General features: G+C 47.8%; 1 protein-coding gene across 1 annotated transcript in view; it reads left to right on the top strand.

Annotated features, from left to right (window-relative positions):
- LOC129707288 (rho GTPase-activating protein 39-like) overlaps nucleotides 1-23,804 on the top strand; it is a 123,432-nt gene that overhangs the window by 81,375 nt on the left and 18,253 nt on the right. Inside the window, exon 3 of the mRNA XM_055652226.1 lies at nucleotides 21,822-23,136. Within this exon, the coding sequence (XP_055508201.1) occupies nucleotides 21,822-23,136 (1,315 nt within the window). The remainder of the gene's footprint in view (nucleotides 1-21,821; nucleotides 23,137-23,804) is intronic.

The raw sequence follows: 23,804 nt of genomic DNA, 5'->3' as shown, positions 1-23,804 counted from the left end.
ATCACCGGTTTATTCGAGCAGTGGACGTGACTCCAGAAGCTTAATGCTGTGCGCCAATCCTTCCGCTAGGTTTGAGGGGAACCAGAGGGGGCCAACTTTACAATGACTTCACGAGCAAAATGTGACAGAAAATTGTGCTGGTGTTCAACTGGAGCAAAAGTTGCAGACCAGCAATGAATGTACCATCTTGTCTGAATTTAGTTCATTCTTGTCTGATTTCCCATGCACACTGACCAAGCGATGCCCAGCTGCTGGCACTCATCGCCAACTGTCCTGTATGAACATCATATATAACATTGGCAGCGGGCCAACCATAAATATCGCGTGCATCCCGGGCAAAAATAACTCTGTCTCAGTTTGTGTGTCCCCGTGTATCTCAAGATGGTTCACCACAACTGCTCGAGGTGCTGAGGAAGCAGTCTTCTATCGTGTGTGTGTGTGTGTGTCTGTCTGTCTGTCTGTCTGTCTGTCTGTCTGTCTGTCTGTCTCCTTACTTTAGTTTATTGTCACGAGTACCGATGAACAATGTAAAACGTTTTGTTGCATGATATCCATTCACCCAAAAGACGATGCGTGATTACAATCAAGCCAACCACAGTGTACAGATACAGGATAAAGGGAATAACATTCAGTGTAAGAGTCCAGTAGAGACCGATTAAAGATCGCCCAAGGGTCTCCATTGAGGCAGATAGTAGCTCCGGACACTCTCTGGTTGGATGGGATGGTTCCGTTGCCTGATAACAACTGGGAAGAAAGTGCCCCTGAATCTGGAGATGTGCATTTACACACTTCTGAACCTCTTGCCTGATGGGAGAGGGTTGAGACTGTTCCTCTGCAATGCTGGTGGCCTTGCCAAGGCAGTATGCAGTGTAGATGGAGTCAATGGAAGGGAGGTTGGTTGGTGTGTTCTGGGCTGGCTGCGTTCACAACTCTGCAGCATTTTGTGGCCTTGGTTGGAGCTGTTCCCTAACCATGCTGTGTGATGCATTCCGATAAAATGCTTTCTATGTGTTGGATCCAGTGGATATTTGGGATAGGGATCTGGTGATGGTGGAGTTGGCATTGAGTTGCTTATTTACTAATGTATTTCAGTTTTGTCTCAGCAAAACCTGACCACGGGAGCCGTCTGTACAGAGTTTGTACGTACTCCATGTGACCCCGTGGGTTTTCTCCGGGCGCTCTGGTCTCCTCCCATGCACCAAAGACGTGCAGGGTGATAGGTTAATTGTTTTTTTGTAAATTGACCCGAGTGTGTAGCATAGTGTTAATGTAAGGGGTGATCGCTGGTCGGCACGGACTCGGTGGGCTGAAGGGCCTGTTTCCGCGCTGTATCTCTAAAGTAAATTAGCTACGTGGGGCATCCAAGCTGGCTTTTCCTCAAATTATCTGAATGGGCAAAGCTGTCAGCTGAGTTTAACATAATGTTCAGTAATCCTTTTGAAAGTATTTGCCTGGGGGGTGATGTCGCCCTTCTGATCCACTCACCCAGGCTGCAGGGCAGGCTTAAGGTACTGGGATATCATTACACGTGTGACCCTCCTTCATTGATCCTTGATCCTTGGCCCTTCTGACGACCCTGTGTTTATATATGTATAAATAAACTCTGAAAGCACTTACGCTAACAGTAAGCATGCCAGTTCATTCAGTGGGATCAGCTTAGTGGAGCACTGTAATCAGTGAGCTCTGAAGCTTTTCAGCAAGTTATGATACACGAGGGAGGGATGCCCATTGTCTCTACAAAGTGTAGACTTTAGATTGTAAAGATACAATGCTGGTGCTGATAAAGATGCAAAATGAATGTCCTCTGCTTGAATGTGATCCATATCCTTCCGTTTAAACTTTACTTTAGACTTTGGAGAGAGAGCACACAGACACAGGCCCTTCGGCCCATCGAGTCCGTGCCAACCAGCGATCACCGTGCACACTCGCACTGCTCTACACACCACGGACCATTTACATAGTCAATTAACCTACAAACCTGTACATCTTTGGAATGTGTGAGGAAACTGGAGCACCCAGAGAAAACTCTCGGGGAGAACGTACAAACTCTGTAAAGAGAGCACCCGTAGTCAGGATCGAACCCGGATCTCTAGGGCAGCAACTCTGCCCCTGCGTCACTGTGCAGCCCTTTGGACCGTTCTTTGGTTGAGGGACACTACGTTCTGAATGCATCTGGCTCAGTTGAAGTTGGGCAAGTTTTTGTTTTACACAGAGAGTAGTTGGTGCCTGTAACATGCTGCCAGGAGTGGTGCTGGTGGAGCCAGAAGTGGTGGAGGCATGGACATAATGAGCCGAAGGGCCTATTCCTGTGCTGTGCTGTGCTACGTTCAAAGTTATATTCTGCACTTTGGCATTTTTCTCTTTGGACTACCTGTTGTTTAGTTTAGAGATACAGCGTGGAAACAGGCTCTTCGGCCCATCGAGTCCATGCCGCCCAAGGATCACCCCTACACCATTTCTATCGTACACGATGGGGAAAATTTACAGAAGCCAATTAACCTACAAACCCGCATGTGTTTGGAGTGCGGGAGGAGACCGGAGCCCCCGGAGAAAACCCACGCGGTCACGGGGAGAAAGTACAAACTCCAAACAGACAGCACCCATAGTCAGGATCAAACCCGGGTCATCTGGCACTGTGAGGCAGCAGCTCTACCCGCATGGTCACTGTGCTGCCCTGTTGTACTTGTGTGTGTGATTTGATTGTACTTGTGTATGGTAGGTTTTGACTGGATAGACAGCAAACACAATTTTCTCTAGACCCATGTATAGGTGACAATAATAAACCAATACCAAAATAATCAAACCAATTTTGCGCTCAGTATGTAGCATTGTTATCAGACCCAGTGTTGTCTGGGGATATTGGGCCTGGAGGAATGTTTGAAGGGACATGCTGACAGTGAGGGGGTAGTGGAAGTGGGAGGTGGGTGTGACGAGGCTTGGTGGGGCTTTTCCAATCTGCGGGAGTGTGGGCGGGTGAGGGGTGAAAAAGGTGGCGGCGTTCCAGACAACGGGATTGGGAAAAGCACAATGTTTACTCTGATTTACTGCAGATGCTGATTTACTAAAAATAAAAGTAGCGCAAGATGCTGGAGTAACTCAGCGGGTCAGGCAGCATCTCCAGAGAACATGTATAGGCGACGTTCCAGGCCGGGACTCTTCTTCAGACTGTGGTGGGGGTGGGGGGAGAGAGGCAGGACAACGTGTGGCCAGTAACAAGTGAACACAGGCCAGGGGGTTTATTTGATTGGCAGATAATTGGGGCAGAGGCCAGAGTTTAAAACAGAAGGCGTGAGGTAAAATGATTGACGAGTTGCGAATTGTGAAGTCAGGAATGAGTGTGCGCAGAGGGGGAGGGGGAGTAATGGGTGTGTTCCAGGTGGGACACGGGAAGGGGGTGGTCCTAAAATTCCAGCTCTTCAACCTGCCCCTCACTCCTCCCAACCCCTACTTTCAGGCTGAAGAAACGACCCAACCCGAAACGTCACCCATCCTTTCTCTCCAGAGATGCTGCCTGACCCACTGAGTTACTCCAGCACCACCCTTGGTATAAACCAGCATCTGCAGTTCCTTCTTTCTACTCGTTCATGTTCGTTACCATTGGGTTGGAAGCTACCAAAGTGGAAAATGAGGTGCTGGTTACTGAGCTGCTGTGAGATTGGATAATAAGCAAGTGTGGCATGGTGGTACAGTAGTAGAGTTGCTGCCTCACAGCACCAGAGACCTGGATTCGATCCTGACTACGGGTGCTGTCTGTACGGAGTTTGTACATTCTCCCCTTGACAGGATGGGTTTTCTCCAGGATTTCTGGTTTCTGGTCACACTCCAAAGACATACAGGTTTGTAGGTTAATTGACTTTGGTAAAAGGTTGTAAATTGTCCCCAGTATGTGGGATAATGCTAGTGTACAGACTGATCGGCATGGACTCAGTGGGCTGAAAGGCCAGTTTCCATGCTGTATCTATACACTCTAAAAATAAATTTGCTTGAGCAATATTGCAGAGGGTACATGGCATCCATGAAAAAAGGATTAATTCCTGGGAGCAAATCCGTAGAAAGATCGGGAAGCGGGAAGAAGACCCACTTTGCCAGCGCCTACCATCCGATGTAGTGAATGAGCACGGATGCGATAAGGTCTTGCACCTTGTTCAAGTGCCTTCAAAGCCAGCGGCACCTACTTTGATGTGGAGATCTGCCATGTGATCAAGGCCCTTTTATTCCCTGTCGTAGAATGTGTGGTGAGCTCCACTCGTTTGGAACCTCACTCATTGCTTGGCAGAGGGTGTTAATTTAATGATGCACAGCAGGGTTACCCTGCCCTTAGGGCATGGAGTGGAAACAAAGAACTACTGATGATTCTGGTTTACAGCAAAAAAAAAGACACTAATCACAGGGTGGCACAGTGACGCTACGGTAGAGTTGCTGCCTTGCAGCGCCACTGACCCACGCTCGATCCTGACAACGGGTGCAATCTGTACTGGGTTTGTACGTTCTCCCTGTGACCGCGTGGGGTTTTCTCCGGGTGCTCCGGTTTCCTCCCGCACTCCAAAGATGTACATGTTTGTAGGTTAATTGGCTTCTAGAAATTGTCTCCGTGTGTAGGGCAGAACTAGTGTACGGTGTGATCTCTGTTCGGCATGGACTCGGTGGGCCGAAAGGCCTGTTTCCACGCTGCATCTCTAAAGTCTGAAGACCAGAAACGTCACCTATCCATGTTGTCCAGGGATGCTGCCTGACCTGCTGAGTAACTCCAGCGCCTTGTGTCATTTTGTTCTTAAGAGAAACTTTGGAGAGAAACTATTTGTAAAACAATGATTGTGTAAATGCCTTGACATATGGAGGCAACTATCTTGTTGTCCGAACATCACCCTACACAGGCACTCCCCGACCTGTGTCAGGGTTACGTTCCGTGAACTCTCGCCCAAGTTAGATTTGACGTAAGTTGAAATCATCATTCCCATCCCTTGCCCGGAACAACTCACTGCGAGTATGAACTGTCTCAGTGGCGGCCTGCTGCATCCGCACCCATAAAACAGCTAGTTGTCTGAGGGAAAGAAGGGTTTATTGCAAGTAACCATGGGCCACACAATCTCTATTAATGTGGATGTCTCTTTCCTCTAAAAGAAAATCCCTTACGACGCCGATGTGAAGTTAGTCTCACTACAAGCTGATAATGGCTGTCCTGACCTCCATCCCTGTCTGGTGCTAGATGAGTTTTTAATCGGATGTGCATTCCTTGTAGATATTCTGATCTCTTTAGCAGCTCCAGTCAGGTTCATCTTTATCTCTGATAGCTTTACGTGCTGGAATGACTCACTGCATGCAATGTTAATAGCTGCTTATTCATCGATTAGTGTAGGCCTCTAAATTTATGTGATAGTCCCTGCCCATTAACCCATCAGTTCAACATCTCTAACAGACTATACTTACTGACAGCAGTTGTGCCTGATCTGAATAGCACGAGGAATCCTGGTGGGAGTGACTATAAAACATCTTATTGAAGTAGGAAGAAGTGCTTTAAAAGGATAGTTAAAAATGTATTACCTGCAGTTGTCAGGGTGAGATAAATCCCTAGTGATTTGAAAATTGTTCATATAGTGATGGAGTCAAAAAAGTCATACAACAGGGAAACAGTCCCTTCGGCCCAACTTGTCAATGCCGACCAAGAGGCCCATCTGTGCTAGTCCTCTGTGCCCCACATTTTGCCCATATTCCTCTGAACCGTTCCCATCCATGTACCTGTCCAAATGACTTTTAAATGCCGGGGAGACCTGACAGCGGGAAGGACACCCTGGAGAATATTTTTTGCCACCATCCTAAAATGCGACAGCTCTGTAAAAGCAACACATGCCCTGACACCTTAATGTCATTTAATATCAAACCGAGTTGATTTTAGTTTTGTTTAAAGATACTGCACGGAAACAGGCCCTTCGGCCCACTGAGAATGCACAGATCAGTGATCCTCGCACATTAACATTACCCTGCACATACTAGGGACAATTTACATTTACACCAAGCCAAATAACCTACAAACCTGTACGTCTTTGGACTGCGGGCGGAAACCAAAGATCTCGTAGAAAACCCACACGGTCACGGGGAGAACGTACAAACTCCGTACAGACAGCACCTGTACTCAGGATCAAACCCGGATCTCTGGTGATAAGACTGCGACTCTACTGCTGTATCACTGTGCCGTCCTTGATCTTGAGATTTAGGTATCTTTTCACAACTAGTGTATGTTAAATGTCGTTATAGTAATTGCCTCAACTACCTCCTCTGGCAGCTCGATCCATACACCTACCACCCTCTGTGGGGGAAAAGTTTCCCCTCGGGTTCCTATTAACTCTTTCCCCTCTTGCCTCTGGTTCTCGATTCCCCTGCCCTGCTTTCATCCTATCAATTCTCCCTCATAATGTCATATCCATCGGGCAACTAATAACTAAGTCTGAAGAAGGGTCCCAACTCGAAACATCACCTATCCATTTTCTCCCGAGATGCTGCCTAACCCGCTGAGTTTTGTTAACCCGCTAACCCCCAGTATTTTGTGTCTATCCCTCGGACAAATATCTGTTTTGGCCATTGATCTCTTTACTGTTAATGGGATTTGGCTGAGTAATACGCGACTGCAGTGTAAACCTCACTGCAACGGTGTGGACGCTGGCACGTGCAGTAGGTTACCGGCTGTAAGTGCTTTTGGATATCCTGAAAGTCATGAACGGTGCAGAATAATTGTAAGTTTAGAATTTTTATTTGCATTTTAGTTCATTGAATCAACTCTCACTTGGGTTCTGCTCTGTGGATTAAAGTGCCTTTCATGTGCACTCCAGTGGCACAAGCCAATAACCTTTTTGAAAGCCATGGATTTCAGTGTATAGTAGACAATGAACTGCAGATGCTGCAAATTTGAACAAAACACAAAGTGCTGGAGTGACTCAGCCGGTCAGACAGCAACTGGACAGGCGACAGGCACGGTGGCGCAAAGGTAGAGCTGCTGCCTCACGGCGCCAGGGACCCGGGTTCAATCCTGGCCACGGGTGCTGTCTGTATGGAGTTTGTACGTTCTCCCTGTGACCGCGTGGGTTTTCTCCGGGTGCTCCAGTTTCCTCCCACACTACAAAGATGTGCCGGATTGTAGGTTAATTTGGCTTCAGTGAAAATTGTAAATCATCCATGGTGTATAGGATAGTGTTAGTGTACGGGGGAATCGCTGGTTACTGCGCACTCGGTGGGCCGAAGGGACTGTTTCTATACTGTATCTCTGTAAAGTCTAAATCCAGTAAAGTCCGATTTAAAAATAGTTTGAAGGTCTCCAATGAGGTAGATGGCAGGTCAGGACCGCTCTCTAGTTGGTGACGGGTGAAACATCACCCGCCCCTGAGTTACTCCAGCACTTTGTACCTCAGTAGATGTCCTTCGAAACTATTCCACCTTGTATCAGTGAGGAACCAAAGGGAAGCTGAAACTGGAGAAATGCCCCATGCGCGTTCAAATGAGTTTAAAGCTGGACTCCCGTTGCTTCAGAGGAACTGTGTTTGTTCCCATCTATCAGTCTTTGAGGGGTGGGCACCAGCCGAACGTGCTGAGGGAAAGGCGATCAGCAAAAACGTACAGTAGTTGCAGAGGCAGCAAACTTGTCAGCTCAGCGGGCCTGGTAATCCTTCATCTCTGTGGCAGATCATTTCTGTGTTTGCTGTCTGGAAGGTTTAATTTCCAGAATGTGGGAATGGGCAAACAAAATCTGCTCTGTGTTCCCCTTCCCCGAAGCCAGCGCGCTGTACTCATCTTCTGTGTCGCCGTAAACAAGGTGCAAAGTAAACCCTTCCGCCCCCAGCCCGGCATCAAAGTGTATCTTCTGGGGGCGTGTGGGGGAAAAAACTGCAAGGGAGGGAGCAGCAAACACAGATCTGATCTGGACAAGCCTGTCTGCTGTTGTTTGTATTGTGGTGGGTTGTGTCTTTGTATGTCCAACTTGCCCCTCTTTTGTCCTTTAGTCTTTAAGTGAAACCTCCCCTCAACAAAAAGAAAAATGTGGATTCGAGTGACTGGCTCGCTGCTGTGCTGTCATGCTGCACAATTTGCTAATCTTTGTGGCGAGACCTGAATAGATGGTTCACCTTGGATTATAAAATACATTTTGATGCATATCACACACTGCGTTCTTTCGGGGCAGTTAGGAGAGATTTCTCTCTCCCCCCCCCCTCTCTCTCTCTCTCTCTCTCTCTCTCTCTCTCTCTCTCTCTCTCTCTCTCGCTCTCTCTCTCTGTCTCTCTCTCTTACACAAAAGGTTGAAAATCGCAAATGTCGGCAGAAGAATTTTACAGCAAATGTTCATCTCACTGGAGCGGGTGAGTATTTGTGTGGGATTTAGTGGATTGGGGAGGGTGCTCGGTGTGGGGCAGAAGTTAGGGAGGGGGCAGAGTGCCCAGATGAGCAACATCTCAATGGAGATGTTTTGAAGATGTTTATGAACGTTAACATCCCCTGGAGAATATGTTTCATAATTCAGTTGAATCGCTATAGATTGTGCTCGTGCTGGTTTACAGTAAGATTTTACTGAATGATATGCCGAAGAAAGCCTTTCACTACACCGAGGTACATGTGACAGTAATGTATCATTGAATCTGAACTGTATTTCTGTGGGAGTGAGAGAGCATAGAGTCGTGTTTAACTCTGGAATAAAACATGGTGCTTCTCCTCCCTTGAAGCTTATATTTTCATTGCTTGCTTTCAGGCTGGTTGTGTTTAGAGTTGCTTTAAACATCAGCCTTGGATTAAATATCCATGGCTGTGGTCTTGTAATATTTCCATGTCTTGCATCAATCAAATTTGTGTCCTCTCTGATAAAATCAAATTTGGGCGGTGCAGTGGTGGAGTTGCTGCCTTACAGCGCCAGAGACCCCGGTTCCATCCTGACTGTGGGTGCTGTCTGTACAGAGTTTGTACGTTCTCCCCGCAACCACGTGGGTTTTCTCCGGGTGCTCCGGTTTCCTCCCCCACTTCAAAGACGTGCAGGTTTGCAGGTTAATTGACCTCGGTAAAATTGTAAATTATCCCTAGTGTGTAGGATACTGTTAGTGTCCGGGGCGATCGCTGGTCGGCACTGACTCAGTGGGCCGAAGGGCCTAGTTCCTCGCTGTATCGCTAAATTAAAGCCACTGATGCTGGAAATCTGAAATGTGAACAGAAAATGCTGGTAGTCCGACATCATCTGTGGAAAGAGAAAACGGAGTCACCATTTGTCATTTTGGGTTGAATACTCTGCCGATGAACTGGTAACTCATGCCCCGGGAAAATGCTGCCTGATTTACTTAACGTCTGCAGCACTTTCCGCTTTGATTTCTGGCTGCTTCAGTTAACAGTAAACCCTCGCAATAACGGACCTCTAAGTGGCAGAGTTCGGTTATAGTGGACCGAAGCTCGCATTGTACCCCCTCCCCCGCACCACCAGCGCCACGCGGCGGGAGCTTCCGGTTGTGGGAGCGGAGAGAGCGAGCAGCATGAATGGGGTGTGAGTACGGGGCCCGTCTCTGGTTGCACCGACCGCTTGTGGGGGGCCGGAGGCTCTGCGGCTCCCGCGCATTTAAACCCCCACCCCGAGCTGCGTACCCTCCCTCTCGGCCTAAGGTTAAACGTTACACCCCTCCCCCGGTTATAGCGGGACAATCGACAATTAAAAGTGCCATCCTTACCTCCCCCCCCCCCCCGGTCTGCTATTTTGAGGCTTTACTGTATATTGTTTCAGCCACATCTGATCATCCGATGTTCCTGTACTGTGCAGGCCTCTTCATGTGAATGCATTAGGACCAGTTCAGAGACAGTTCAGTGGACTCAATACCTGGAATGAGTGTGATGTTTGGTGGGGAAGCATTAACTGGAGCAGGGGCTTGTGTGAAGAGAAGGCGTTTCATCTTGTGGGTGAATCACGAACTAGGGATAGCGGTTTAAAAATAATGGCTGGCCATGTCCCTCATGTAAATTGGCAAGACCTAGTGTTGTTGCCTGACACTTGCGCTCGGTCTGCCAAGACCTGCTCTATTTCCCGTTGCCAACCATTTCAACTCCCCTTCCCATTCCCACACTGACTTTTCTGTCCTGGGCCTCCTCCATTGCCAGAGTGAGGCCACACATGTATTCTGTTTGGGTAGCCTACACCCCAATAGTATAAATGTTGATTTTTTTCTATTTTAGGTAACTACAATAGCACTCCCCTTCTTCCTCTCCCCTCTCCCCTCTCCCCTCCCACACCCCACTCAGCTGTGGCCTACCTGGACACGCACCTCTTTCTCCTCTCCCCCTGCCCTTTGAGCTGCATTCCTTCCTCCAACTTCACAATTCACAACTCTTTAGACTTTAGAAATACAGCATAGAAACAGGCCCTTCGGCCCACCGAGTCTGCGCCAACAAGCAGTCACCCCGTACGCTAGTTCTATCCGACACACTAGGGCCAACTTACTTTACAGAAGTCATTTAACCTACAAACCTGCACGCTTTGGGGTGTGGGAGGAATCTGGAGCATCCGGAGAAAACCCACAAAGTCGCAGGGAGATGGCACAAACTCCATGCAGACAGCACCCATGGCCAGGATTGAACCCTGGGTCTCTGGCGCTGTAATGTCCCTGTCCCACTTAGGAAACCTGAACGGAAACCTCTGGAGACTTTGTGCCCCACCCAATGTTTCCGTGCGGTTCCCGTAGGTTTTTGTCAGTCTCCCTGCCTGCTTCCACTACCTGCAACCTCCGGGAACCACCTGCAACCTCCGGGAACTGCACGGAAACCTTGGGTGGGGTGCAAAGTCTCCAGAGGTTTCCGTTCAGGTTTCCTAAGTGGGACAGGGGCATAAGGCAGCAACTCTACCGCTGTGCCACTGTTCTGCCCGCATCAATTCTTTTGATTTGCATTTCTGTCTTTTCATCCGTGGCCTTTGTCCAACCATCTGCCGGTATAACAAATATCCCTCACCTGTATCCACCTACTGCCTGCCAAGCTTTGTCATGCCCCTCCACTTTATTCCAACTTTCACCTCCCTAACACCTGCTCTCAACCTCCCGCACAATCAGTCTGTACAAGGGTCCCGACCTGAAACGTCACCTATCCCAGTGCTCCAGAGATGCTGCCTGACCCGCTGAGTTACTCCAGCACTTTGTGTCTTTTTTTTGTGTGTTGTAAACCAGCGTCTGCAGTTCGTTGTTTCTAGATCCAACCGGGTTTGATTGTCTGGACTTTGGCCCCTCTGGGAATGCTTGAATCCACACAAGACTGCATGATCATCAAACTAATTACGCCAATAGTTCTCCGAATGCATTTGGCTTCCTTGCTGGGGCCAGGACTGCAGTAGTTTTGTTTAAATTAAGGAGCAAAAATAATTGAAAGCCAAAATAAATAGATTTTGTGTGTGTGGAATCAGATGTTGCTTGGAGTTGGAATGGTTTCTGTCTGAGCAATCAGGCTCCCTTCGAGAGGAGGGAAATCCACTGGCAAAGCCAGATAGCTTCTCCTTGATCACAGCTTAACATTGGTTTCATTTAATCAAGAGGAATCTGGTTTTCCTTACAGAAAAAAGAACATTCTGGGCAACCTATAGCTTGAGAGGATAGACACTAGGAGTTTGGCAACATACACTCTGTATCTACTATTATAATGAGATATTTCAGATGAATTCAGAAATTCCTTTTTGATGCATCCAAGAGCTTTGAGAATTATTGGGAAAGACGAGTTTAAAAGAGACCGTAAAAGTTCACAGCATGTTTTGGGATGGCACGGTGAGGCAGCGGTAGAGTTGCTGCCTCACAGCACCAGAGACCCAGGTTCAATCCTGACTACGGGTTGTCTGTACGGAGCTTGTACGTTCTCCCCGTGACCGCGCGGATTTGCCCCGGTTTCCTCCCACATTCCAAAGATGTACAGGTTTGTAGCTTAATTGGCTTTGGTAAAAGATTGTAAATTGTCCCTGGTGCTAGTGTTGGGGATGATCGCTGGTCGGGGCGGACTCGGTGGGCCGAAGGGCCTGTTACTGAGATTCTATATCCTCATGGGAGACCTTTGTTTTAATTGGCCTCTTGGACGAAGTTATATCTTGCATTTGGCTGCCTTTATTTCCTCCACATGGCACTTCCAAAGATGTACAGGTTATGGCAGCTTAAACTTGGCTAAATTGCCCCTAAAACATAGAACTAGTGTAAATTGGTCCATGACTCTGCTAGTGTGTATCTCAAAACTGGGTTAGAAGATATGTTTCTATACTGCCACAGCTTTGTACTGGTCTAAGTTCATTAGTCATAGGGGCAGAAGTAGGCCATTCGGCCCATCAAGTCTACTCTGCCATTCAATCATGTCTGATCTAGTTTACCCTCTCAACCTCATTCACCTGCCTTCCCCCAATAACCCCTGACACCTTCAATCTCCGCAATAAAAATATCCATCGACTTGGCTTCCATAGCTGTCTGTGGCAATGAACTCTTTTTTTCAAGAGAGTTCGATTTTGCTCTTAGGGCTAACGGAATCAAGGGATATGGGGAAAAAGCAGGAACGGGTTACTGAATTTGGATGATCAGCCATGATCGTATTGAATGGTGGCGCTGGCTCAAAGTGCCAAATGGCCTACCCCTGCACCTATTTTCTATGTTTCTATGTCTATGTAATTCCACAGATTCACCACCCTCTGACTAAAGAAATTCCTCTTCATTGCTTCCTATTATTCTGAGGCTGTACCCTCTGTGTCCTGGACTCTCCCACTAGTGGAAACATCCTCTCCGTATTCACTCTATGCAGGCCTTTCGTTGTTCGCTAGGTTTCAATGAGATCCCCCTCATCCTTGTAAACTCCAGCGAGTACAGGCCCAGTGCCGTCAAGCTGGTGCTAATCAGTGCTCGCCATACGTTAAACCTCTAGACAAGGTTGGCTGGTGGTTGGTTTGTACGCCGGCACAGATGTGGGGCCTGATATATGAAGATGAGATTTCTGCCCTGTTTCTGGCCGCTTTTAGCTGTAAAGAGACATTGTGTGTTCCTGGAAAAGTATAGATTAAACTGGATTATGGAGTCCTTCCTGCCAACAGTTGTGGACAATAGTGATCGTTTGGGTCAAGTGCAGCTGAACCCATGGGACTGTATTCCAACTAGAGTTGTTGGCATGAAGATCTATCGACCGTTGTAGAATAAATGGGGGCTTTGGTCTTGTACAGCACCAGAGATTAACTGTTGCCTGAGTGTTTCTTGTAATTTAAGAATAGTGGTAATTCATTCCTCATTCTTCAGCTGTTTTTCTTTAATTCTTCAAAACAGTTGGTCAGAGATATCTTCTAACATTGTCGATCATGGAGTCATACAGCGTGGAAACGGGCCCTTCGGCCCAACTTGCCATGCCGACCAACATACCCCATATACAATACTCCCACCTGCCTGCGTTTGCCCCATATCCCTCTTTCAAGAGAGAGTTAGATTTAGCTTTTAGGCGTAAAGGAATCAAGGGATATGGGGGAAAAGCTGGAACAGGTTACTGATTTTAGATGATTAGCCATGATCATATTGAATGGTGGTGTTGGCTTAAAGGGCGGACTGGCCTACTCCTGCACCCATTTTTCTATGTTTCTAAACCTATCCTACCATGTACCTGTTTCTTAAAACGTTTTGAAATGTCCCTGCCTCAACTACTTGCTCCGGCAGCTCGTTCCACATACCAACCATCCTTTATGTAAAAAGAAAAATCGCCCTTTGGGCAACGATTAAATCTTTTAGGATAATTTAGGATATTTAATCTTATTAACTCTTTCCCCCTCACCTTAAACCTATGTCGTCTGGTTCTCGATTTCCCCAACTCTGAATGCGGACACTTTGTGTCGATTTTGCTTTCTCTCCCCCCTTCCCTTCTCATCCTTTAACCAATACTCCCCACTTGTCTTCACCCACCCAAGGGCAAGATTTACCCGGCAGGTACAATCTTTCCTCTTCCATTGGAGAGAAAAATAACATATATATTCGCAGCCCGCACCCAAGCAATAGGTTTAGAGGTGGTTGTGGCTTGAAACTTTTAGATTTTACGGACAACAATGAAAGTCACTGGGTGGTACAAATTGTTGAGCCACTCCCTCACCGCGCCAGAGGCCAGGGTTCAATCCTGACCTCGGGTGCTGTCTGCACATTCCCCCTGTGACTGCCTGAGGTTTCTCTGCGTATTGCAGTTCAATTCCACATCCCTGAGACAGGCGAGTCAGTAGATTAATTGGCCTCTGCAAAATTTCCTGAACGTAAAGTTGAGTGCTAGAATATGGGGAGAGGATGAGAATGTGGGAGAAATTCTTTTTTTTTTTTTTTTTTAATGGGATTAATATAGGATTAATGTGAATGGATGACTAATGATCGGTGTGGACTCTGAGCTGAAGAACCAGTTTATGTGTTGCATCTCTCTATGACTTAGAAAAAAAAAATCAAAACTTTAAAAAAAAAAGAGAATTATTATAATATCACCAGGATGCATCACACCCTGGTTTAGGAACAGCTCCATCCAAGACCGCAAGAAATTGCTGATAGTTGTGGATGCAGCCCAGACAATCACACAAACCAACCACCCTTCCATTGACTCATCTACACTTCACGCTGCCTCGGCAAGGCTGCCAGCATAATCAAGGACCAGTCTCAACCCCGGTCACTCCCTCTTCTCCCCTCTCCTGCTGACGTTGCTTATCTTGTTGTAAGTTATTATGGAAACTAAAGATTGGTTTGCCAAATGTTGTTTTCCGTAATAAAAAATGCACTATTTTGCCAAAGATGATAATCATAAAACAGCCCTGATCTTAACTAAACAGAGAAAGAAAATTCAATTTTAATGCAATTTAAATCAATATAAGATGGCTTTTCTCTGCTGTGCAGTTTCGGTGGCCAGATTTACATTCTGTTTGCAAGAGAAAGAAGTGAATGTTCAAAACAGCCCAATGTGCGGTCCAGTGGCTCAGCAGTAGTGTTGCTGCTTTGCAACGCCAGAGAGCCAAGTTTGATCCTGACTACGGGTGCTGTCTGTACGGAGTTTGTATGTTCTCCCTGTGGCTGCGTGGGTTTTCTCTGGGTGCTCCGGTTTCCTCCCACACTCACAAAAGATGTACAGGTTTGCAGGTTAATTGGCTTCAGTAAAATTGTAACTTGCCCCTCGTGTGTAGGATATGCGAGTGCGCGGGGTTACCGCTGGTCGGCGCGGACTCGGTGAGCCAAAGGGCCTAGTTCAACGCTGTATCTCCCAAGTAAAGTAAAGCTAAGTAACATTAGTCCTTTATCTTAACTGCCTGGATTTGTGGTTGCAAAGGGTCATTTTCATAAACGATAATTACTCAGCTCAAATACGGCTTCCATGTTCCCAACCTCCCAGAGAAAGAGCCGGAATGGGTGGATCAAGAAAAATAACAGCTCTCTTAAATGCAGAGCTCTTGGGAAGTGGGTTTTATGTGTGCATGACTTTGGGGCACTTAGGTACATGAAGACATGAAAGCATTTAGTATTCTAAACAGTTTTAATTTGCAGGCAAAGGAAGTGGATGCATTTGGGATGGGATGTTTGTCCAATTTGCTAACTTGGCAGCCCGTGGAAAGGTCCTTTTAATCCTGGTTGCCTCAGCTGTGCGCTAAATAGCTGTGGTTTCATTTTAGTTTAGTTTGGAGATGGGGTGTGGAAACATGTCCCACGCCAACCACCAATCGATCGATCACCCGTTCACACGACTTCTATGCTATCCCACTTTCTCATCCACTCCCTTGACATTATGGCCAATTTTGCAGAGGCCATTTACACTGTAAACCCAAAAGGCCACTAAAGTGCTGGAGTAACTCAGCAGGGCAGGCAGCGTCTCTGGAGATGGATAGGTGACATATCAGCACTCAACCCAAAACACCACCTATCCACGCTCTCCAGAGATGCTACCTGACCCACTGAGTTACTCCAGCACTTCATGTCAGCTTGTGTATTAACCAGCACCTGCAGTTTCTAACCTACAAACCTGCTTGTCTTTGGGGTGCAGGAAGAATCCTGGAGGATACCCACATGGTTTCCGGGAGCACATGCAAACTCTGCGCAGTGACCAAGGTCAAAGCCTGGACTCTGGTGCTGTGAGGCAGTGGCTCCATCAGCGGTGCCACCCCTGTCCAGGTTTTACTATCTACTCTAGGCTATGAAGTGGGAATATAGTTTGGACACTGCAGACCCATTCGGTAGAAGGATCGCTTCTGGCGTTAGCAGGTTGACAGCAGCCAATGGAACCTGAGCTTAGTTTAGTTTAGACATGCAGCGTGGAAACAAGCTCTTCGGCCGACTGAGTCCACGCCAACCAGTGATCATCCATACACTAGTTCTATCCTACACACCAGGGACAGTTTCCAGAAGCCCTTCAACCTGCAAACCTGAACGTCTTTGGAATGTGGGAGGAAACGAGAGCATCCGGGATAAAAGAGCTTAATTCCAACAGAGAACACTGGGGAAGCAAAATATAATTCCAAGAAATGCCGCCAAACTCTTTTTAATTCTTTTTAAATACTTATTTATTATTTTACTAGTAGGTGTACATATGTGTCAATGGTTGTCGGGTTTGTTTTTTTTTAGCTGGAGGAGATGTAATGGAATTTCGTTGCACAGTATTCTGCAATGACAATAAACGTATTCATTCATTCATTCATTCATCCATACATTCATTCATTCATTCATGTGGTCACGGGGAGAACTTTCAACTCCATGCAGACAGCACCACTCGGGATCGAACTCTGGTCCCTGCGCTGTTAGGCAGCGACTCTACTGCTGCGCCACTGTGCCGGCAGTTGTGTCTGTAGAATACTGAGCACCTTATCTTACATGCATCAATGCATTCGAGAAGGAGATGAGAAGGAATTTCTTTAGTCAGAGGGTGGTGAATCTGTGGAATTCATGCCTGTGGTGGCCAAGTCGATGGATATTTTTAAGGTGGGGAATGACAGATCCTTCAAAAGAAGGCAGCAGAATGGGGGTGAGATGGAAAGATAGATTGGCCATGATCGGACATGATCGGACTTGATGGCTAAATTCTGCTCCTTGAACTTATGAACATATGAACTATTAATTACAAGCTGTTAACACACTGATTTAGAATTAATGCATTTGATGAGTTGAATATGATCTTAAAATGGTCCCGTCTGATGGATCTGTGCACAGAGCTTATAGTCAAGCTGTTGGTCTGACAATTCATTACACTCCTTTTAGTCCGAGATGTAGCCATCCTTACTCCACCCTGTGAAATTAATGGGGTGGAGACAGACTGGATTCCTGATTGGCGTGATGTGACATCTCATGATATCTTTTCAGAGGCTCCGCTCCTTCTACGCCTGCAGTAAGATGCTGCAGATGTTCCAGCAGTCGGTGGTAGCCAGTGCCACCTTCTTCGCTGCTGGGGCAGCAGGGCAAAGGCTGCGGACGCCAATAGGATCAACAAACTCATCAACTCGTCCTGGGGGTGGAGTTGGATTCATGGGAGATGGTCTTGGAGAAGAGGATGCTCTTCAAACTATGGAGCTTCCTGGACAATATAACTCACTCCCTCCCTCCATGACACACTAGTCAATCTGAGGAGCACCTTCAGCAACAGGCTGGTTCCATCATGATGTAGCACAGAATGCCACAGGAGCTCCTTCTTCCCTGTTGCTATCAAACTGTACCACCCCTACCCATCTGCCATGGGGTGGACTGTGAGACTGACTCCCCCCTCCCCAATCTTTGCACATCCCCAATCCTTTCCACTGTTTCATGTATTTTGTGTTTTTATGACTTTTTGGCATATCAGTTTCCCTCCTGGGATAAATAAAGTTCCATTGTATCTGATCGTATGAACTTCAATAGGGATGCCAGCATTTTGCCGTGTCCTAGTGATGTAGATGAAGGAATAGAGAAATGTTATTAAGACGGTGGCAATTTAGAAGGCACAGCAATTGGTAAGGGTGGAGGAACATTGCTAAATGGTAACGGTAATGTTGATAGACTTCAGCAAGGGGTAAGGAAGGGGGACCCGGCAGGAGGAGGGGCCATAGAGAATGATGGGGGACCCAGTGATGTCGAGGGTGCGTCAGAAATGGAGGGGTGGGCCTGCAGCCACTGCGGCGGCTGGCAGTAGATAGGACTGTTCACTACTTTAATCACTTTGTCAGCACCAAAATGTGGCAACACTTGTGTGGTGCCTGGATGAGGTCTGCCACATGATTTTACCGGTTTGTATGCAAAACAAAGCACTTTGCTGTGCCTAATGTACATGTGACAATAAAGCACCGTAGGATCATTGTGCAATATCTACTTTGAATCCAAGAATGTCAAAATGAGCATGTTTTTAAATTGCAGAGTGGTGCGTATTTGCGGAGGAGGTGAAGGGATTCGGGTGTGAATGAGTCACAAACACTCGTGAACAGGAGCAAACATTGTGGGTGGAGCTGATAAACATATGCCTTGTTGGTTTTGATGTCGGGAGTGGGATGGTTGGATTTGAATAGAGGGTGGCTCAGTTTTAATACAGGCAGGAGCAGGCCATGTGCCTCCTCAAATGTGACGTTTCCTCCCACACTCCAAAGACGTACAGGTTTGTGGGTTCATTGGCTCAGTATAAATGTAAATTGTCTCTAGTGTGTGTGGATAATGATAATGTACTGGGATTGCTGGTCAGCGCAGACTCGTAGACCTGTTTCAGAGCTTTATCTCTAAACTAAACTAAACTAAACCGATTTGATGGGGTCAATACAGAGGCGCTAGTTCCAATGTGAGAGTGTTGACACATCTTTAGAAGGTCTAACCGTTGAGAAGGAAGTTTACCTAGAGATCCAGATACCGACAGCAAACTTAGAGCAGGAAGACAGAACTCTCTGTTCTTGTTGCCTCAGATCCACAGTGAGCTGTTTTATTTCTCCTGCCATTTTTCAGAGCACAGGTTAGAATTCTGCTCACTTTCATGTCGAAGTTTAAATTGGAAGAAGTTGGAAGTTTAAGTTTCAAATCAAAGCGACAATTAATTGGTTCTGGCACGTTGGATTTGGAAGCAGAAACGTGGAAAAGTTAAAGCGTCATAATCGCTACCTGTTGGCTGGGTGAAGATGATCAAAATAATGACTAGCTAATGTACACTGCCTTGTTCAATGTCAGGACATCTCACACTGTTTAACGGCTGAAGTTGTGTGCACAAATTCTTCCAAGAGACAATGTGAAACTGATCATGTAATCTGTTTTTCCTGTTGTGGTCAGGGGACAAATATTAGCCACAATATCTAGTATATTGTGGCACGGTGGCGCAGTGGTAGAGTTGCTGCCTTACAGCGCTAGAGACCCAGGTTCGATCCTGACTGCTGGTGCTGTCTGTACGGAGTTTGTACGCTCTCCCCATGACCACGTGGGTTTTCTCTGGGTGCTCTGATTTGCTCCCACACTCCAAAGACGTACAGGTTTGTAGGTTAATTGGCTTCAGTAAAAATTGTAAATTGTCCCTAGTGTGTAGGATAGTGCCAGCGTATGAGGATTACTGGTTGGCGCAGACTTGGTGGGCCTAATCTCTAAAGTAAATATATCCTGTGCTCTTCAAACCGACAGCCTTGAGAATGAATGATTGAAAGATACAACATGGCCCACCGACTCCATGCCGACCATCGATCACCTTTTCACACTTGTTTGATGTTATCCCACTATTGCATCCACTCCATGTACGCAGGGGCCAATAACCTACAAACCTGTACCTCTGTGGTCACCGGGAGAACGTGCAAACTCCACGAAGCCAGCAGCTGTGGTCAGGATTGAGCTCGGGTGTCTGGTGCAGTGAGGCAGCAGCTCTACCAGCTGCGCTATTGTGCCGCCCTCTCATAGAAAGAATAAAGGAAAGGATATATGAAAGTTATTTTATATTCAAAGGAAGACGTGCATCAGTTCGGTTTCTCATCCAGAACCTGCCCTTCCAGAAGGAAAGAACTCCCTTGTGATTGAATGTTTTTTTTAAAAACACCTGGGATATATTTTCCATGAGAAGTATCAACATCCACCATAATTATACAAGATGGCACTCAAGCCAGGTGACTGTGTGCGGGTCCCAGAAGTGGATCTGCAATCACTCATTACATTCGCTCCACTCTTATAACTCTCTACTCCAACAGCAGCATTTCTTGCGTTACTCCCTTTATGATGAGCATTTGATGGCACAGGGCCTGTACTCGCAGAGTTCAGAAGGATGAAGGGGGACCTCATTGAAACTTACCGAATAGCGAAAGCCCTGGATAAAGCGAATGTGGAGAGGATGTTTCCACTGGTGGGAGGGTCTAAGACCAGAGGCCACAGCGTCAGGATAAAAGGACGTACCTTTAGAAAGGAGATGAGAAGGAATGTCTTTAGTCAGAGGGTGGTGAATCTGTGGAATTCATTGCCACAGAAGGCTGTGAAGGCCAAGTCATTGGGTAATTTTAAGGCAAAGATTGGCAGGTTGTGTTAGAAGGACACAAATGGGGAGAAGGCAGGAAAATGGAGTTGAGAATGAAAGATAGATCAGCCACGATTGAATGTTGGAGTAGATGGTGGGTGGATTGGCCTAATTCTGCTCCTGGAACTTAAGAACTTCTGAACAAATGAACTTTATGCCGTATCTGTACACTGTGGGCGGCTTGATTGTAATCAGGTATCGTCTTTTCGCTAATTGGATAGCAGGCAACAAAAAAGCTTTTCACTCTACTTCGGTACACATGCAATAACAAACTAAACTAATTAAATGATGTTACGCCTGTTCTGTCATTCTCCTGCAGCTTGCAAGCAGGTGACCTTATTGCCTTGTCCTTATCCATCTGTTTTCAGTAGCGCTGTTGAGATATGGGAAGCTAATTTATGGATGTGACCCCAGCGAGCTGCAACGTCTATCAGCTCCATTCCGCTTGTTCCCACTTGCGTATAAATAGCAGAGTTGACGAACGCTACTCACAGTGCTGGGGGTGTTCAAGTGAAGTTATCGGTACACAGCTCTGTGAGTGAAGGGAACAGCTTTGATACAAATATATTTTCTTATGCAATATAGGTCTTGTATTCTAAAGCACATAGACCTGTCTCGCTCTTAGGGTGGCACGGTGACACAGTGGTAGAGTTGCTGCCTTATAGCGCCAGAGACCCGGGTTCGATCCTGGCCACGGGTGCTGTCTGCAAGGAGTTTGTACGTTCTCCCTGTGACTGCCTGGGCTTTCCCCGGGTGCTCTGGTTTCCTCCCGCACTCTAAAGACGTGCAGGTTTGTTGGTTAATTGGCCTTGTTAAAATTGTAAACTGTCCGTAGTGTTTGTAGATAGTGCGAGTGTACGGGGATTGCAGGTCAGCGCGGACTCAGTGGGCCGAAGGGCCTGTTTCCGCGCTGTGCCGCCGTGCGCCCCTTTGGCAAAACAGTTGCCTAGCACTGATGGGAGCTCCAATGAGAGTTAGAATACTGCTTGAAAAAAATGAGGGTGTGCCTTTCCTTCAAGCAGATAGCAGCAGCAGTGGAAGGCTGTTGGATTACACACTAGGCCCCAAGATGATTACAGCTTCCGTTTTATTCTGGAGTTCTCCTTGACCAGGGTCCTGACCCGAGAGTAGGGTCATCCATCCGTGTCCTCCAGAGATGCTGCCTGACCCACTGAGTTACTCCGGCACTTTGTGTCTTTCATGGAGTCTGACGTGTGCTTTCAGTGTGGGATTGTATGGCTTGAATTCACTGAAGCGATATCTATCTGGTGCAATCAATATGGTGTAGTAATGATATATATTTAAACGAATTGTCCCATTTTTGGTACTTTAACAGCAGCACCGCGAATGTGTCTTGCTAAAACTTCTATCCTCTTCTTCTGCAGAACAAGCTCCACCTGGCAGCCGGCCCCGGGCACCAAGGCATCGATGCTGGTGAAAGTGGACAGTGGGTCGAGCTCGGTTTCCTCGCACGGCTCCGCACCTCAGCCACAGAACTCCCCGTCGGTCTCCGTGCAGAAGGTCCAAGCGGTCAAGTCGTCGGCCCAGGCTCCGGCTCCAGCCCAGCCGGGGGGCAAAGTCTCTTCCCCCCTCGAGCCCAAGCCGTCCCTGCACCTGAAGAAGACGGAGAACGGGGGCTTCTGCCTGGTGCTGGCGAACGGCCCGCAGCACCAGACCCCCCACAAGACCCAGCCTGGGCATAGCCAGCCGCTGTCCCCAAGGTGCGCCTCTGCCGCTCCCATATACGATGAGCCCCCCATCGAGTCGCCCATCTACGACGAGCCCCCGATGGAGGTGGATCCGGAGGGAGCCTCTCGTGGTAAAGCCGCAGCCCAGAAGGTGGGCGGACAAGCGTCGCAGAGAGGGCCGACAAAGCTGCTTCACAACCCTGCCTTTCATCCACAGGGCGTCAACAAACACGCCAGGAAAGGGTCCAACACTGAGTACAGCCCGGCTGGGAGAGAGTACATCAAGCAGATGGTCAACATTGACCCGGCCTCCAAACAGGCCTCGTCTCCAAATGGGACATGCGATAGTGCTGGGAGAGTCCTCGCTGGTCATCTACTGGCCAAGGACAGTAACAAGCAGCAGTGGAAGAACCTGGACATGAACTCGTTGAAGAGTAACGAGGTGCACAGCCGGCAGAGCAGCATGCAGTCGCAGTCGCACGAGTACCCCACCTCGGTGATCAGCCACCAGGACTCGGGCTACTCCACCGGCCCCTCTCCCAGCCTGCGGAGGAGAAAGGGCAGGAGGACGGCGGTGGGGCAGGCCCGTCCCGGCTCCCTGGGCAGCAGCAGCGAGCTGAACATCCTGAACGAGAAGCTGATGGCGGAGATGCGGGCGGTGGTGGGTCGGGCGGTGGAGATCCGGGGCAGCCAGGCCAGCCTGAACGCCGACATCGCCGAGAGCTGCATCCTGGCCGACATCCACAAGATCCGCCTGCAGTCCGAGGGCCGCCACCTGCGGCAGTACACCAGCCACGGCTCCAAGGACAACATTGCGGCCAGCAGCAGGTCCCTGCACAAGCTGGGCGCCGACATCCGGGCCTCCGTCGACAGCCAGTTGTCAACCCGACAGGAGGTGATCCGGCAGAAGAGAACATTTGAAAAGGTGGATTTTTCCAGCAATTCATTGGAAAGAAGCATCACCAGCCAGATTAGCCTTTCTTTACCGAGCCCCGTTCGAAACACGCAGCAGGTAAGAACCAAAGAGGTGGTCTTGATCCCAATAGCTTTGGAGAGTTCCCAATGGAGGAGTAATTTCCTCTGGGCATTTCTTTGGGCCAATTAGTCAGGCATGGGAATCGGAGCGATCAATGCATTCCCAGCTGCTGGAGACTGCCAGTGTTTGAGGGGGAATGTGCTAACTGTAGAAACAAGGACCTGCAGATGTAAAAAATAAAGACACAAACTGCAGGAGTAAACAACAGATAGACACAATAAGCTGGAGTAACTCAGCGGGACAAGCAGCATCTCTGGAGAGAAAGAATGGGTGACGTTTTGGGGCGAGACCCATTCAATCGTGGTTGATCTATCTTTCCCTCTCAATCCCATCCTCCTGCCTTCTCCCCATAACCCCTGATACCTTTACCAATCAAGAATCTGTCATTCTCCGCCTTAAGGAATACTCCAATGACCTGGCCTCCACAGCCGTCGGTGGCAATGAATTCAACAGATTCACCACCCTCTGACAAGAAATTCATCCTCATCTCCTTTCTAAAGGTGTGTCCTTTTATTCTGAGGCTGTGCCCTCGGGTCCTAGACTCTCTTAACAGTGGAAACATCCTCTCCACATCCACTCTAACCAGGCCTTTCTCGGTTCAGTAATTTTCAATGAGGTCTCCCCTCAACCTTCTAAACTCCAGT

Source organism: Leucoraja erinacea, chromosome 21, assembly GCF_028641065.1.
Source record: "Leucoraja erinacea ecotype New England chromosome 21, Leri_hhj_1, whole genome shotgun sequence".
Lineage (NCBI taxonomy): Eukaryota > Metazoa > Chordata > Chondrichthyes > Rajiformes > Rajidae > Leucoraja > Leucoraja erinaceus.
Note: the sequence above shows the minus strand (reverse complement) of the source record. Positions and strands in the feature narration are given on the sequence as shown.